General features: G+C 43.8%; 1 protein-coding gene across 1 annotated transcript; it reads left to right on the forward strand.

Annotated features, from left to right (window-relative positions):
• Window positions 1-1945: 1945 nt before the first annotated feature.
• On the forward strand, window positions 1946-16880 carry mcm9 (minichromosome maintenance 9 homologous recombination repair factor). Its single transcript, XM_085997323.1, has 6 exons — window positions 1946-2108; window positions 5315-5517; window positions 5675-5878; window positions 9173-9255; window positions 9697-9842; window positions 14304-16880. Exons 1-6 carry the CDS (start codon window positions 2074-2076, stop codon window positions 15838-15840), a joined length of 2208 nt encoding a protein of 735 aa, XP_085853449.1. The 5' UTR covers window positions 1946-2073; the 3' UTR covers window positions 15841-16880.
• The last annotated feature ends 376 nt before the right edge of the window (window positions 16881-17256 follow it).

Below are 17256 nucleotides of genomic sequence, written 5' to 3' on the forward strand. Positions count from 1 at the left end.
TTAAAAATATTTTTGCTTGGTTATGGATTAATTTCTGACCTTAAGCCAGATTGGTTTTGCTATATTGTGAAAGCAGGAACAGTAACAGTGTTTTCTCTTTTTTTTTCTTTCCCTCCCCAACCCCCACCTTAAGATTCATTTTAGCTACTTACTGCTATATTAACGGAGATTGACTAACCCAGCACTTACCAGTTTTCCTGGTTTGACTTGCTCAGCATTGGGAGTGCAGTTATCCAATTAGCCATTATGGAGCTTACTGCGTTTGTATTGCAAATGATTCCTTCAATCCCACCAGTACTGTGGCTGAATTACCTCATTATTTCCTTTACATCCCCCACCCTGAACATGCTCCTGCCTGGATTCACTCCTGAACCTTTGATGTCAGCAGAATTGTATGTGGCTTGTTGGAAGGAACAAACTAGATTGATTTTGTGAAGTTCCTTAAGTAACCTATGCACAGCATTATGTCATTATCTAATTTTCATATCAAATATTTTGTCTTGACATGCATTGTGAATCTATGTCTCTTTAAAGCTGATAGTTTTTGGGGGGAAAAGTCACATTGAACTACCAGCAGGTTAAGCTGCATAGAACATGACACCATAAACTATTAACTTAAAATCCCTAAGAAAAACATTAAAAACATAGTCAACCAAATCATAGGTTCTACACATTTTATTTATTTTATATCTGCAGTTTTAGTTGTAATCCATTTAGTTGAAGACATTACTTGCAGAGTAACCTCTTCATGTCGCATCTGTATCCAATTTATATAAAAAGCAGTTCTACCAGTGAATTGCATGGCTTGGGGTGCTTCTTCTTTTAATTTTCAGTTATTTGCACTCATTCATTTACTACATTTTTTCATTTGGTGTGATCTGGACTTCAGAGACATGCCAGATGGCATCATTATTGCAGTAATGACAGTGCATAATGCTAGACGCCACTTCTACTAAATTGTTTCATTCTAATTGGATCAGTACTGTGGCAAAGGGGAAAAAAAGCTCCATTTGCCAATTTTAGAACATTATCACCATTTGTCAGACATGATGAGCCCAACTGTTATTCCAGGATGAAAACTTAATGACCCCAACTCCTTACTTGTTCAGTTACTTTTACTTTATCTTCCTCCTCCCCTTCCCAACAAAAGCTTATTATTTCTATGTAGCACCCTATAACGGAGAGTTGACGTGGCCCATGATCATTGCCAGTGCCACTCTGAGCTACTGATCAATGGCATGCATTCTGCAAGGAGTGGCAGCTGTGTAATAACAAATTATGCAAGAATGCTTATTTCCACTAGAGTTTGGTGAAGCTGTTGGCACATATTCTCCTTCTCCCTAGTGTTTTTGTTACACTTCCTCTCCTGAAGGCTGGGATACGCATGCTGAGGTACAACCCAAAGCTGGCAGTAGCCATCCTTAATCTTGCCCAAGTACCCATTCTCCATCTGTGAGTCTAGACAGTGAGTGTCGACCGTCTGTCTGATGTTAAAGGGCATCACAGCAAAGCTTGATCTTGCTCTCACATGATGTACACTCTCCAGCAGAGATCACTGTCAGGAGCAGGAACCCTGGCTGTTTTTCACTAAAGCCTATTTCTACACCTGCCCTGTGTGGTATTGGCTAACTCAACACAGACCAGTAATTAAATCTGGGATTTTCCTTGTCTATATGGTTCTGAATATGTGTTGCATTTACCCATTGGAAAACTCACTTTTTCATGATTCTAAATGATTCCCCTCAATCCTTCTAAAGGGCAACTAGGCATGGGTAATAAATGCCTGCCTTGCTAGCAACACCCACATCTGGAGAATGAATGTATTTTTAAAAGAAAGGTGGTGGGGGGTCTGTACTACAGTTGACCGTCACTCCCTGTGTGAATCTCCACACTAGATTAGTATATATTTTTTCTCCCTCTCCCTCTTTTGTAGGTTTGACTGTGACTGCAGTAAAGGATTCTGGTGAGTGGAATTTGGAGGCAGGAGCACTGGTTCTGGCAGATGGAGGTCTGTGCTGTATTGATGAATTTAACAGTATTAAAGAGCATGATAAAAGCAGCATCCATGAGGCAATGGAGCAGCAGACTATAAGTGTGGCAAAGGCAGGGTAAGATGCTTATTCCCATTTCTTGAGGTTTCCTGTAAAGACCAAAGTACTGTGACGTTTGCTTTCAGATTGGTCTCCAAAATCTTAAAACATCTGTGCAATCAGCCGATCTGACAGCACAAAAATTATCAATGAAATTTGAACTACAAACCATTTCTATGGTCATTTGGAGAACAAGCCAAATATTGGTAATGCAACCATAAGACTGTTCTGATGGCAATTGCATGATCAATGTCTGATCTAAATGATTTTGTATTGAAATGTTTATACAGAATTTTAGGGAGGTTGTCTTCATTCCATGCATACAATTTGTTCTTTGTTGATGGTTTAATTAACTTACAGAATGCAGTGCTAATAAAATAATTTTCCCTAAAATTTGATATTAGTATTTGGTGCCATGTGATCCATTTATAGTATAACTTGTTTTGCTATTACTACAGTTCCTCAGCTGGCACCTAAGGTCACATTTTAAGATGGTGACTGCTTAACACACTTTCCATGCAAGGCTCTAAGAGTGCATTCCTGATCTACAGCTATCATGCACCTGCAACTGGCATTCCAGTACAGTAGCCTAGTGGTTATGATACTGGACTAGCAGCCCAGAGGTCAAGGATTCAAATCCCACCATGGCAAGTTTTGAAATTGATTTCAATAAATCTGGTACTTTGTGAGCTAGCTGCCAGATTGTTGTAAAAATCCAATGAGTTCATTAATGTCTTTCAGGGAACCTACATGTGACTCTAAATACCCTCAGCGAAACTGGGCATGGGCAAAAAATGCAGCCTTGCCTATATCACCTACATCCTGAGAACAAATGGAAAAAGAGCCCTTTTCCTTCTAGCTGTCCGCGCGGGCTCCAATCCCTTCCTACCAGTATTTCTAGGTGACTTTTAAAACTGGAAATCTTGGAATCGCTCCAGCTCTAGATTGATTAGGCAGAAGGATGAGCCTCTAATAGCAGTGGTGGAGGTGAAACTCTACTGCGAACTCCCCAGTCCAACTGCTTGTCCAGCATCAAAGCATGGGTGAATCGACACCTTCTACATAACGTTGCAGCACCATAACATTGGGAAGACTAAAACCATTCTGTTTGGCTGCTGCCAGAAAAGGTGTAACTTATCCCCTAATTTCATCCCCCTTTCTGGCTGCTCACTTCAGTTTGAATGTGATTTTTTTTTTTGCACAAGTTCAGCACCCAATTTAACCCTGAGTTGCGCTTCAAACCCTACATTCAGTCTCTGTCCCTACTTTACCTTTACTATGCTGAAATCCATGTGTTTGCCACATCCAGGCAAATGTTTTCCAACATTCTCCTTGCTGGCTTTCCAAACTCCAACATATCCAGCATTCTCATTTCCACATCCTGTACTTAGTCCTACATGGCTATCACTCCTATTCTCCCCAATCCTTGTGGTTTCCTGTTCTTCATTCACAAATTCCTCCATTGCTTCATTCCAACCTACTACTGCAGTCTGTTCCAGCTCTACATCCTTAGTCGCACGCTTTGCTTTTTGGACCCTGGTCCACCATGGTCTCTCCCTTCCTCCTCTCCACCATCAGTAGCAGTGTACAGGAAACTTTCGTTTATCCGGAGGTTAAATGTCCGGAAAGCTCTGTCTACCGGCAGAATTCAGGAGTCGGTTCAGATTTTTTTTCTTTTCGTTGCTTCTTTTCTCCAGTCCTGGCTCTGCAAGCGTCTCTGTAGCTAAGCAACAGCTTCAGCTAGACGCTTGCAAGCTGCGCCGACTGTTTTGAAGCTGTTGCTAAGCAACAGGGTTTGTTGCTTCACACGGAGCTCTGAGCACCGTATGTTTTAACATTAGCGCTGGTTTCTACGGCAGTTTTGATCTAACGGCACCAGCTCAGTCCCGTCGGTGCCGGATACCAGAAAGTTTCCTGTATTTAATCACGCCACCCCAACGCTCTGGAAATCTCCTCCTAAACCTTTCTACATTTCTCCTCACATTCAAAAATATCCTTTAAAACCTACCTCTTTGATTACATCTTTGGACACCTTGCCTGATTCAACCCTCTACTCGTACCCAGGTTTGACCCTTAATTTGTGAAGAGCCTTGGGGTGTTTCACTACAACTTGCTGTAAGTTTAACAGATATACTTTAGAATATGTTGGTTAAGTAGCTTTTCTATATTACAGTAATGTGATATATCTTGGATATTAAATTTCTTCCTTCTCTGTCCTGGCCTGTAATGTGTATTGAGACATTGACCGCGATTTTGCAACTGGATGCGGCTTGGGAGCGGGTCAGCTGGCTTCCGGCTTCCAGTACCCAACGGATGTGATTTTACGTCGATTGGCCTTGTTAAGCCCGCCAATTAAGAGGAAACCGGTCATCTGCCGGTTTTCTTAAAGGGACCACGCACAATTTTTCTTTGACAGCTCATTTCTCCGTGTTTGACAGCATTGAGGTGCTGCAAACACTGACAATGACTGTTCACAGGTGAGCTCTTGCACCCAGACTCTCCAATGACTCCCTCCATAGGCTAGAACAGATGGCAGCTGCAGGTGAGGTTACAGAAGCGATCTGTCACTGGTGAGAGAGGTTCTCCCAATGAGGTGGGACTAGACAGCCAATTCAAAACTTGTTACCTACAGAAAAGTGTAAATACATTAAAAATGGTTTTCCCAACATTCTCTTACCTCTGAAACTCACCAGTGCACCATTGGATCCTTCACACCACTTCTGCAGCTGTCATCAATGCAGAAACATTACAGCAGACTCACAACACGCCACACTTACCTGGTGTGGTGTCCGGACATTGGGGAACCCGAGACAGAAGCGGCAAAATTGAAAAAGAGCCTGTTAACAAGTATCAAGTACCCGTTAACAGCCAAGTAAGTGGCTATAATCATCTTCCCGCCGCTAGGTGTCGGGGACCCGACACTTGGGAAGATTGATTGGAGGCGGGTAGACAGCGGGTTTCCTGCCCGCTGTCAATCTTTGAGATTTTGACAGTAGTCCTGCCTCCAATCTCGTACTCTGAGGACCGGCAAAATTCCGGCCATTATTTCTATGTGGGAAGCATTATATAAATAAAAGTTAGTTGCTGCAGTTGTAACTGGTTTCAATACAAGAACACAGGATGTGAGTAACTAGAACTGTATTTAAAAAGTATGAATAGGAGTTTTTTCCACGCAATATTCTAACCTAATACATTGGTACTGATCACCTTTTCTACACATTTAGTCTAGTATGCAAGCTGAACACACGAACCACTGTACTAGCAGCTACAAATCCAAAAAGCCAGTATGATCCTGAGGAATCTATTACTGTAAATACAGCACTCGCTAGCCCACTCCTGAGCAGATTTGACCTAGTATTGGTACTCCTGGATACCAAAAATGAAGAATGGGACAAAGTCATAGCTTCTTTCATTCTGGAAAACAAAGGTCTGCATTTAAGATCAAAGAAACATTTTTATTTCTTTTTGCGATTTTTATTTAATACACTTGCAGTGACATTTTAATAGTTTTAACAAATATTTTCAGGTTGCGTAGAAGAGTGTTATATTAATTATATACCTTTTATTTTCCTAAAATTATTTAGCCTGCCCAACGATCTCTGACAAATTGTGGAGCATGGAGAAAATGAAAACCTACTTCTGTCTCATCAAAACTTTACAACCTAAAATTTCTGAACAAGCAGATAAAATCCTCGTGAAATATTACCAAGTGCAGCGTCAAAGTGGGTTCAGAAATGCAGCAAGAACCACAATACGCATGCTCGAGAGCGTGGTCCGTTTAGCTGAAGGTAAGATTCTTCGGATTTTTAATAATCAAATCCGTTTTTGTGGATATACAAACAGCTTTTCTGAATAGGTTTGTTTGTAATACACTTTAATATAAATATATTACATAGAAAGGCTGACAGTAATTAGACAAACTTTGAGGTGCTTATGAGATACAATTGTTCCTCTGCATAAAAAGATCTGGACTTTTGATGCAACAATGATTTGTTTGTAACCACTCTGGAGAGATTATTAACTTTATGGTATTTTTGAAAACTGCATATTTTATTGCATAGCTTTCCTGTCAAACCCTAGATATAAAATGTAGATTGATAAGATTGAGGATATGACCATTTTTTTCATGCAGCAGCCTTTCTTCGCTCATGATTAAATTGAGGCTGTGTTTCATTTTATAAAGTGTCAATAGGTCATTTATTTTTTGAAATGAACATCAGGTTTTGTAGTAAAGATGTAATTATTTAAAGAGACTTTGGTCACTTGATCATTGATTCTAATAAAATCTTCTTTTAACACTATGTAGTCTGCAAAGATCACAACTGTATTACAGAGCATCAAAACCTCCTGGTGCAACGACTCCTTCGGTCAAGTTCTGCATGGTGCTGCTACATAATGCCACTCATCCCATTTAACTGTCGAGAGCACAACTCTGTTGGGTTCCAAATGCATGTACAAAAACATTAACTCACTCCCTGCCAAAATCTCAAACTGAGCAGGTTATATTTAATGCTGCAAAACACCAGAGTCCCAATTTTGCGAGTCCAGGAAAGTGGGGTTGTGTTGGCCATGCCTGCACCAGCAGCTCAGAGGGCAGGCTACATCTAATTTTGCAAGGAGAATTCCTCACCCTAACATGAGTGGGCTCCTGGCACATAATGTTTGCTGAGAGTTTGGCCCGTACCACACTTGGCTGTGGAGCACAAAATTTACTGAGGTAACAGGACTTAAAGGGCTGCAGCTTGCTGTAAAAGGGGAAGTTTTGACAGTGGGGGAAAAAAAGGTGGGCTAATTGTTCACAATAACACAACGGAGTCCCGTGGACATCTCCCATTAGTACTGTAGTATTGGAGGTGCTGCTACAGGAGGTACACCAAAGGAATGACAGACACGGTATTGATGTTCGTCTCTGATGTGGTTGCGGTGGATGAGGTAGTGAATGAAGGAGTGGTTCTTGAAAAGCTGACCACAAACCCTCAGCTAGACCATTCCTCTGGTTATTTTGCCAAGGAACATGGCGACCATGATGTCTGCATGGTTTAGTGGCAGCACTTTTATCTCTGAGTCAAAAGGTCATGGGTCCATGCCACACTCCAAGACTTGAGCATGTCATTTAGGCTAACACTTGAGTGCTGTATAGTTGGAGGCGGTGACTTTTAAATTGTCTTTTTAAACTGAGGCCCCATGCATCAACCTGCCACCTATAGAGTGTATAATTGAAGGAACAGCGCGATGATGATTCAGTCGATAGATAGCGTTGTCAGAGGGAGCAGCATTTGAGGAAATGAGGAAAACCAAAAGGGAGGGCCAGCTACAATAATAGGTAAACGTGGGAAACTTGCCGATTTATGTAAAGGCGATAACTCTGGTCATGCCCTTCACATTTAAACAATGAGATGTGAATGTGAATGGGGTTTCCTAACGTGAACATTCTGCGACAGCATTGAACTTTGTGTGGTACTGCAGCCAAGTTCTTAGAACTATGCTGCTGGCAGTCACTTATTGCCCATCCCTAGTTGCCCTTGAGAAGGTGGTGCTGGGCCTTCTTAAAGCACTGCAGTCCATATGGTGAAGGTACTCCCACAATACTGTTAGGGAATTCCAGGATTTGGACCCAGCCACAATGAAGGAACGGCGATATATGCCCAGGTCAGGATGGTGTGTGACCTGGAGGGAAACTTGGAGTTAATGGTGTTCCCATTCTAGGTGGTGGTGGTCGCGGGTTGGGAGGTGCTGCTGAAGAAGCCGCAGTGAGTTGCTGCAGTGCATCCTGTAGATAGTATACACTGCAGCCATTGTGCGCCAGTGGTGAAGGGAACGGATGTTTAAACTGGTGGATTGGGTGCTGATTAGATGGACTGCTTTGTCCTGGATGCTGTAGAGCTTCCTGAGTGTTGTTGCAGCTGCACCCATACAAGCAAGAGAGTGTTCCATCACACTCCTGACTTGTGCCTTGAAGCTAGTGGAGAGACTTTGACGAGTTAGGAGGTGAGCCACCCGTCACAATACCAGCCTGATCTAGTAGTCATGGAACTTAAGTGGTTGGTCCAGCTGAGTTTAGTCAATGGTAACCTACCAGGATATTGACGGTGAGGGAATTGTCATTGAATGTTGAAGGGAGGTGGTTAGGTTCTCTCTTGTTGGAGATGGTCATTGCCTGCCACTTGTGTGGCTTGAATGTTACTTGCCACTTATCAGCCCAAGCCTGGATGTTGTCCAGGTCTTGCTGCATGCGGGCATGGACTGCTTCATTTAACTTGTGACTTACATCACCATTAATGCTTTAGTATAGATGTTGTAATGCATAAACCACACGGCCATTGTAGCTGCCAGTGCCCCCCCATGAGACCCGTTTGGAGGGCAACATTAAAGGAAATGAGATTAAAATAAAATTGTCCTCACCTGCTCCACACGTCGCTGCTGAATTCTAGACTGGTCTCATTTTTAGATTACATTGTTATCGAGTCAGTTGACGAGACTGCTGCCTTGTGAGCATTCTTGGGTTACAGCCATGAACTAAAGTGATACGTATCATTAGTAAAGAACCATTCATTCTGAGAATAGTTTTTAGTAAAGTCAATAAACGTTTTTCTACAAAATGGATAAAAGGGAAAATAAAAAATGAATCTGAGATTGTTCACAACTGACAGAAACTCCCTCAAATGTGTTCATTATTTGTATATTTCCCTGAGCTTCCTAGGGAATATATGTGGGTTCTCGTGTTGAAATGGTTTACTCAAATAGGTCAAGTGATTACTAATTTATGTTTTAATATAACAAAACATGTTGGAAACTGCCAGGTTCCCAAACAAAAGGTAATAAAAGCCTTACAGGCTTTTTTGGTTTTAACTCGAACAATAATGCGGGAAGATTTCCTCTGTGCATTCGGATGCAGTGAAATTGTAAACGTGTCCTTTATTTCTGATATTATTATGGGTAGTAGCTGGAGGAAATCTCTCTCCACTGCATTTTCAAATCGTAAATGTTTGCTGGTATATTTAGGTGATGTAAATTTAATTAGGTTGTACAGATTTTGTGATCTGTTTTCTATTTCTTTGCAATTTTAAAAAACTGTTTTCCAGCTCACGCGAGGCTGATGTTTCGGGATACAGTAACTGTTGAAGATGCCATCACAGTGATCTCTGTAATGGAGTCTTCCATGCAGGTATGCATTTATTCCAAATGATTAAAAACGTTTTTATGCAGAAATGAGAATAAAAACAGTCACCTCGTGTGAAGGACGCAAAGTTGAAAGGTCAGTGCACTATACCCTGGGGCGCAAGTAAAAATGAAAACCAGATTCATTCCAATAAAGTAAAATCAACAGAAAATGTGTTCCTTTTGTATCCTCTTTTTGTAATTTATGATTGATAAACAAATGTTCATTCTGAATAAGACACATATAAAGTTAACATAAGAATGCTGGATTCAGACAAAACTGATATTTTGCGGGAGGCAGGGGAGGGAGATGGATTTAAATGGTGTGGCAAGATGGCACCATATTGGGAGAGGATGGGCTTGAAGGGCCGGCTGGCCTTTTCCTGTCCTTATATAGTTTATATAATGTGTTCATTTTATTAAAGATTCTGATGCTTCTCATTTCCAGGGAGGTGCTCTTCTTGGTGGCGTGAATGCTTTGCACACTTCCTTTCCAGAAAACCCAAAAGAGCAATACAAAATGCAGTGTGAACTGTTGCTAGAAAGACTGGGCCTAAATGATATTCTCCATCAAGAGCTCCAAAGACTTGACAGGTAAAATGTCAGACTCCGCCCACGGGAGGCTGAGAAACATTGCAAAGATTTACTTTATTTGTTTATGTTTATGGAATAGTAAATTTGATATTTATTTATTAAAAACACTGAAAACATAACCACTATACCTTTGATGAGCATATAATGTCGGAGGAGGATCTACTAGCTGTTTATTCGGCAGGAGGAACAGCTTTATTAATGACCTTGTAGCTACCAAAACATCATAAGAATATTGCAGCCAAAATTGAAACTGCTTTGGAGTCACGGAAAAAAATAAATATCAAGATCTTGAATATACTTTACTCTTTTTAACAGTTAGCCCCCTTAATAGAGTTACACATAGAGGGCTCGATTTTGATACTGGGGCGGGCTGGGGTCGTGTAATCCACATTTCGTGTTAGCCACCCGATTCTAAATCGATGTGGGAAAATGATGCCATTTGAACTTAATTGGCCAATTGAGTTCCAATGTGTGGGAACCCATGGCCAATGAGTTTTTCCAGTCTGAAAGTCACCTCCGATGACGTCATCATTGCTGCTGCATCTAAGGTCTGCAACAAGCCTTGCTTCTTCTGCAGACTGCCAAGCTTTTGCCCTTGCTTGTTAGAGGCACCTGCAGGAAGAATGGCCAGCCAGAGACCTAGGTCTGCACCCCGCTTTGATGACGTTGCCCTGCAGGCTTTAGTAGAGGGAGCAAGAGCAAACAAAGAGGTGCTCTTCCCTTCTTCAGGGAGGAAGAAGCCTCCCCAGCAAACCAAGGCTGTGTGGATCCAGGTGGCAGAGGAGGTCAACTCTTTGTCGATAATCCGCAGAACCTGGCTTCAGTGCAGGAAGAGGTTTCATGACCTGCGCACTGGAAAAGTGAGTATGAATTTCCCATTACCCTCAATCTGATCCCCATTGCCTCTCCTCACCAGCACTCAGCTTTAGCAATCTCTTCCTCCACATCCCACTTGACACTGACATCCATGCACCCTTACCCTCTCTCTCTATGGTCACATTCACCTAACTATTCGACTATGCAGCCCTCGCACTCCCTATCACTGTGATGCAATTACAACTTACAACACACAGGGAGGGCCCTTGGGCCTAGAAATTGAGTTGGCGCCGCGCCAGGGCTTTAGCGCCGGAAATTTAGCGCCGGCGCTAAGTCCCCCTGCGCGCGCCAAAAATTCAGTAGCGCCGCGCCCAGACGGCTGCTGGCACTACTGGAGGGTGTCAGCGCCTCGCAATGGGCGCTGACTGCCGCATTGCGGCGCTAATCCGCCGCTGTGGCACCCGATGCGGTGCGGCAGGCTGGGGAAGTGCAGGCCTCCTCCTTCCGTTAAGGAGGAGCTGCCTGCACCCGACCGCTGGCCGTTGATCTGTGGAGAAAAATGAGCCCGGCACCTCGGAGAAGTGCCGGGCTCGCGGCCCACACGCATCTGTGCCGCGGGGGGGTGCTGGAGGAGTCCGGGGAGGGAGGTGCGGGCAGGCGGCCGCCGGGAAAGCGGCCGGCCGCCGCGCGACCTTAATGCGCCGGCGCTAAGACCCGTATTGAACTTTTGAAAAATCGTTGGTTGCGGCTGCCACGGGCGAGGCGGCCGCAACTCAATTTCGGCGTTCGGGCGCGTTGCCACGGCAACCGGGACGCTGCGCACACCGATGACGTCATCGGTGCCGGCGCAGCGCAACCGGCTAACGCCGATGGCAGCGCCCAAGTGAATTTCTCAATCGGCTGTACTTGCGGCGCTAGGCCCTCTAGCGCCTCAAAATGGGCGCTAACCCCACTCAATTTCTAGGCCTTGGTCTTGCCACCTCACTCCATCTTTGTCTTCTTCTAAGCATCGATGCTATGGATTCTCTACACTCACTCCTTCATTCTCACTCAATCTCCACTTGTCTCCCGCATTGCAGGAAAAGAGAGCTCACAATAAAAGGGAAAGAACGAGGACAGGAGGAGGGCCACCCTCAGTAGCCCAGCTCACCACCTGGGAGGAGGCGGTCCTGGAGATCGTGGGAGTGGAGGAAAATTCCCAAGTGGGGGATGGACAGATGGACGCATCACAGCAAGCTGGTGACAGAATAGTTTTCCATCTCTCTCATTGACATTGCATGAGTCGCTGATAATGATTCTGAAGCTCTAACAGATGGACTTACGATCATCTGCAATATGCAATGTGCATGTAACGTTGGCATCACATCTCTGACTCTTTCCTTTACTCCCCCACAGGACCATCGCAAGTACCCGTCCCCACTAGCCAGGAGGAAGAGCCTGAACATGCAGACTCCTCAGAGGAAGCTGCAACCTCTGAGGGCGCAGCGTCAGCAGAATTCAGCGCACCCAGCACCAGCGCAGACACTCACACCTCAGTGGGATCTTCACGAGATAGAGTAGTGTTGTCACCTGGTGTATCACAGCTCACAAGTGAGCATCAGCAGATGGTGGAGACAGGGACAGCAGTGGAGAGTCCTAGTCGGAGGACGCAGGACTGTCCCAGCTTGGCTCGGCTGCATGTCGACCCTCTGCCTCTGGGTCCATCCATAAGATCAGCGGTGCTGGAACTCCAGGAGCAGATGCAGGAGTCTCTGGCAGGTTTTGTCTCCAGGGTCATTGCGAGTGTGGAGTGAATGGAGGAGTCCATTGCGAACATGAGCAGAGCCTTTGTGGAGTCATTGGCGCATGAACGCATCACCATGGAAAGGATGGCAACCTCCATGGAGGTGATAAGTCGCCAGAGTGCAGAAAACATGGTGAGTGTTCTGAATAGAATGACATCTCTGGAGGAGCGATGGTCATCTATTGAACAGAGAAACCAGACCTTCATGGAAGTCCTTCTGAGTAGGACTGCCAGTGCAGACACGGGTCCCCATGGCCCCCCTGATGTGCAGCAAGGTGCTCTCAAGCCACTTGCAAGCACTGAGGGGGACCTGACCCATGAGAGGGAGGTTGGTGGCAGACCTCAAGGAAGTGGGGGCTCCTCTCCAAGCGCTCACACTTCCATGCCACTGCAGAGCCCTCGGTCAGAGCCCCACCAGAGTCCACTCCCAACTGAGATCGGCGGCTCAACCCCTGCACAGCCGCAGGAGCAGCAGACTGTTGGCGAGCCCTCGCAGGTTCGCAACCCCAGAGGATGCCCGCCAAAGCTGTCGAGACAGGAGCAGCAAGAAATTGAGCAAGGGACCACCACATCTGCTGAAGCAACAGGGGAAGCACCACATAGGAGCACGCATAAGAGAAAGATACTGCACAAATAGTCACAAGGGTAGTCACTTGGGTGAAATTTGATGTTTTATGTTAAAAAGCCATCAGATGGTTACAGTAAATAAAAAATCTGATGGCTACTGCTGCAGTTGTGACGTGTGTCATTTCGCTAATGGGACTTCCACATTGAGGGCTTAGGATTATTTGGTATATGCCTCAGTTGAGGAAGCGCTCAGTCAAGGTGGCGAGAGGGGTTTCCCAGGAGGTCACACTGGAGATAGGTGTCAGGCTCCAAACTTCCACAGCTGTGGTTATGCCTTCTAAAAGTTCCCCCAGACCTGAGAGAACAAAGTCCTGCCACCTGCAAATGATGGCTGATCAAATATTCTATTTAATGGTGGAGCTGCAGCTAGTAGTCAGCAATCCAATTGTGCTCCCGCCAGGTTTCACCGTCGTGTTTCAGAGCAGGCGTGCTTCACGTCGGAAAAGGGTTTTAATGACACAATTTAATTAAAATTGCTTGGAGGCGGGATGGATGCGGGGTTGGGCCTGCCCGCCAGTTTTTGCAATTTTAACCCCCCACACGCCTCCAATCCCGCCTCAACGGCCCGATGAAAATCGAGCCCAGAATGTTTTCAGATAAAAGCATGAAACAGCTTTGCAATGCACCACAATGTAGTTTCTGCTCACCAGAGAATACCCTGAATAACTTGAGTCTGGCACATTTTTGAGGCCTGCAGCATTTACTTACATTTGGGAGTTCTTGTGCTATATTCAAATACATTAGTGCAGGTGTACGGTGCTGTTTTAAACTCATCACTGTTCGATTAGATAAATCAGAGTCTTCCTTTTGGGAAAGCACATCAAAAATACTAAATATGTACTGTGACATTTGAGGGCTGATTTTAATCTTCGGCGCGAGAGGAAAACGGGTGGTAGTAGATCGGCCGCCCGTGATGTACCCCGCCCAATTTTCCTTTCCATTGACCGGTGGCCGATCTACTCCCCATTTTTCCCCACTGCCGAAAGATACAATCAGCCCTTTGGTGTTGATATAAAAACAGGTTTTGTGGCTGTTATATCACCTGAGTGTTTTTAAAAACTGTGAGCAGATCATCAGTTTACTTCAGTGAGATGCAATAAGTTTCACATTACATTTAGTGGGCGGTTGGAGGAGGGAAGTCCTTGTTTTTGATTGGATATTAATTTCTATGAATGCAATAATTTTGTTACATCTGTAAACATATTTCATAACGATCTGATAATGTTTTCTTTAAGAGTTCAAAATGAAAACGGGCACCAGCCACCTACTGGAAGTACAAACTCAAGTGACAAATCCGACCTGTTATCTGATTCCACTGCTTATTCAAAAAATGATGAAATGAAGCCCAGTGCCGTTCAAGATGTTGATCAAATTGATTGTGGTCTGACCTGGTTTGTTGATTTTCAAAGTGAAAATCGTGAAACGGAGCCAAAAGGAGATGAAGTTGTACAGAATGAATCCCCCACACGAAAAGCACCATCAGAGAATTCTTATCAAAACCTTTTTCCTGAATTAAATGCCAATCCACGGCCAATAAAAAATACAGAGGTTGTTTCAACAAATGCAAACATTTCTAACAGGACTTTGCAGCCTGAAAGTTCTTGTGGTCCAAATAATGTGAAGCCTGCTGGTCCAGCCATCGAGAATTCAGAAATTGATATAACAGCTTGCACTGACTACTTAAAAGGGCAGACAAATGAAAAGATTTGTGCTTCTTCAAACACGTCTGGTTCTGCTGTAACAGTGCGGGTGCCAAAAACGCTTCATGCCGCTCGGGTTTCACAAAGTGGAATGTTGTACAAAAGCGATAAAACGTTCAGCAAAAATCACTCACCTGAATTAAGTAAAACGAGTGCATTTTTTAATCTGGATAACTCATGTTCAGATGGCCTCTGTACATCAACTAGTGGCAGTTCAGACCAAGCTCCTCCACATAGAATGCAGGCTGCAGCAAATAAGTCAGTATATCCATTTGAAACAAAGAATGCAGTCCAGGACAGTGGCGCCGCTCCCCCAGATTCTGAAACTAATGGGAATTCTAACTGTCTGCTGACCAAACTGAAAACTTTTGCATTCAAACCAAAGCAAAAGCTAAGCCATTCGGCTGTGGACAATTCTACTTCTGACTCTTTGATCCTGCATTCTGAGACTGCTGAAGTTGGGGAATTAAATACTCAATTGACACATGCTTCTGAGCAGTCAACAGAAGCCAGTGATCACAGACAAAATCTCCAAACACTACATGCTCGTACCTCTAAAAGTAGATTCCCACATAAAAAAACAAGCAAAGGGCCATCTGTCACAGACTGCAGTAGAACAGAACCATCACTTGAATTGCAAAAGAGTTGTAATACCACACACGAGGGTGAGATGCAAAAATTGGCACTGGATAAATCAAAATATCCACTTCCTACCGAGCCTAATACAGACCAACAAATTAGTCGAGGTTCAGTTACGACAAGCCAGACGAAAGTGTCCTCCAGTACACTGGCAAAACTTGCCAGTTTCTCTTTTAGTCCACCTTTAGAAAAGAAAACCGAAAAGAACACGACTGAAAAGAAGGTAACTGTTGAGAAGCTGGATAGTGCGGCACAAAATGCAGATACTGACTCTGCAGCATCATCTAGAAAAAGGAAGACCTTTGGATTTCCATCAGCTGGCACTACGGCAGCTGTTCTGAGCAAGTACCTCTTCTCTACTGATGAGCTGGAAGATGATTGTATTCTGGATTTTGACTGGGATGAAGAAGCAAGGAAAAAACCCAGAGCATAATTGATGTATTTCAGGAGTGTTTCAGAAGTGTACTTCAATAGTTTTCTTTAAAAATAGATGCATTTTTTCTACTTCATGATTAACCCATCTGACACTACAAACATAGTGGTGCGTCACACCTTCAGTGAATCAGAAATGTGAAGATTACATGCTAAAAATGGGGGAACAAATAGTCTTTCATAAAGAATCAAATCTATTGTTGGAAGAGACTATTATTAGAAAGCTAACATTCTGTACCTAACCATCGAGACTTGGATACATTTTATGAATGTGCGCTTCTGACTGAAAATTCTGTTTAGGCGTATGCACAATTCCCTCGTGTGTGCTCCCAGTGTGTAAAGGTGCACACCCGTAGCACATATTTGTAAAATTTCTACATGTCTATAAAGAGGCAAAGGAAATGACCTGAGTTGATTCAACCCACCTGAAATCCACTGATAGTAGTTGAGTATTAACTACCACCAGGGAGGTTGCAAACTACAAGATGCTACAATCAAGAAAAAAAGGAAACGTTTATTTTTTGTATTTGAAATTTTTTTTTGCTTAATAACAAGTCAATCAGTCGCATTCAGTGAACTTCAGATTATTGTGTCAACTGTGTGCTTTTTATGCTGAAGAATTATAAATGAAAATAAAGTTCTTTTTGGTATTTGGTGATGGGAAAGAAACCAAATAGTCTATTAAAAGGCCACTTAATTCCAGGATGAAGCAATGTACTTTGTTATATTACATTCTCACTGTAACATGTGCTTACCTGATCTTTTTTATATATCTGAGAACAGTCTGTAACTAATTATCTTGGCTAAGTTGTCCTTATGAGAATTGCTGGTAAATTAACCAAGTCACACACCATCCTGACTTGGAAGTATATTGCCTTTCCTTTATCGTCGCTGGGTCAAAATCCTGGAACTCCCTCCCTAACAGCACTGCGGGAGTACCTTCACCACACGGACTGCAGCGGTTCAAGAAGGCAGCTCACCACCACCTTCTCCAGGGCAATTAGGGATAGGCAATAAATGCTGGCCTTGCCAGCGACACCCACATCCCAGGAACGAATAAAAGAAAAGATACTCCCATTCCTTGGTTTGTGAAAAAGTAGGCCAACATCCCATAAGTTTTTGTTGTAGAGCCTTTTTGGGGGGTGGGGGGTGGGGGGAATTTTGCAGGGGGTCAGCGGGTGTGATTGGTGGTGGGTTGGATGGGAAAATTTATTTTTTTGACAGTGGGTCAGGACCCCACTGTCAACCCGTCGCCACGCGCCTTTACCAAATGTCGGGTCTGTCAGCACTGAGTAGCGGCGGCAATTAAAATAATTAGTGGCTTGTTTACAACCACTTACCAATGCTTTTTTTCCCAGCTTTTAGAATTTGACAGGTTGGCCACCAGTTTTCCGCTGTGCCTAGACCTCATCTGTGA

The sequence above is a fragment of the Somniosus microcephalus genome, chromosome 9, assembly GCF_052327205.1.
Source record: "Somniosus microcephalus isolate GS21.2 chromosome 9, FLI_Smic_1.0, whole genome shotgun sequence".
Taxonomy (NCBI): Eukaryota; Metazoa; Chordata; class Chondrichthyes; order Squaliformes; family Somniosidae; genus Somniosus; species Somniosus microcephalus.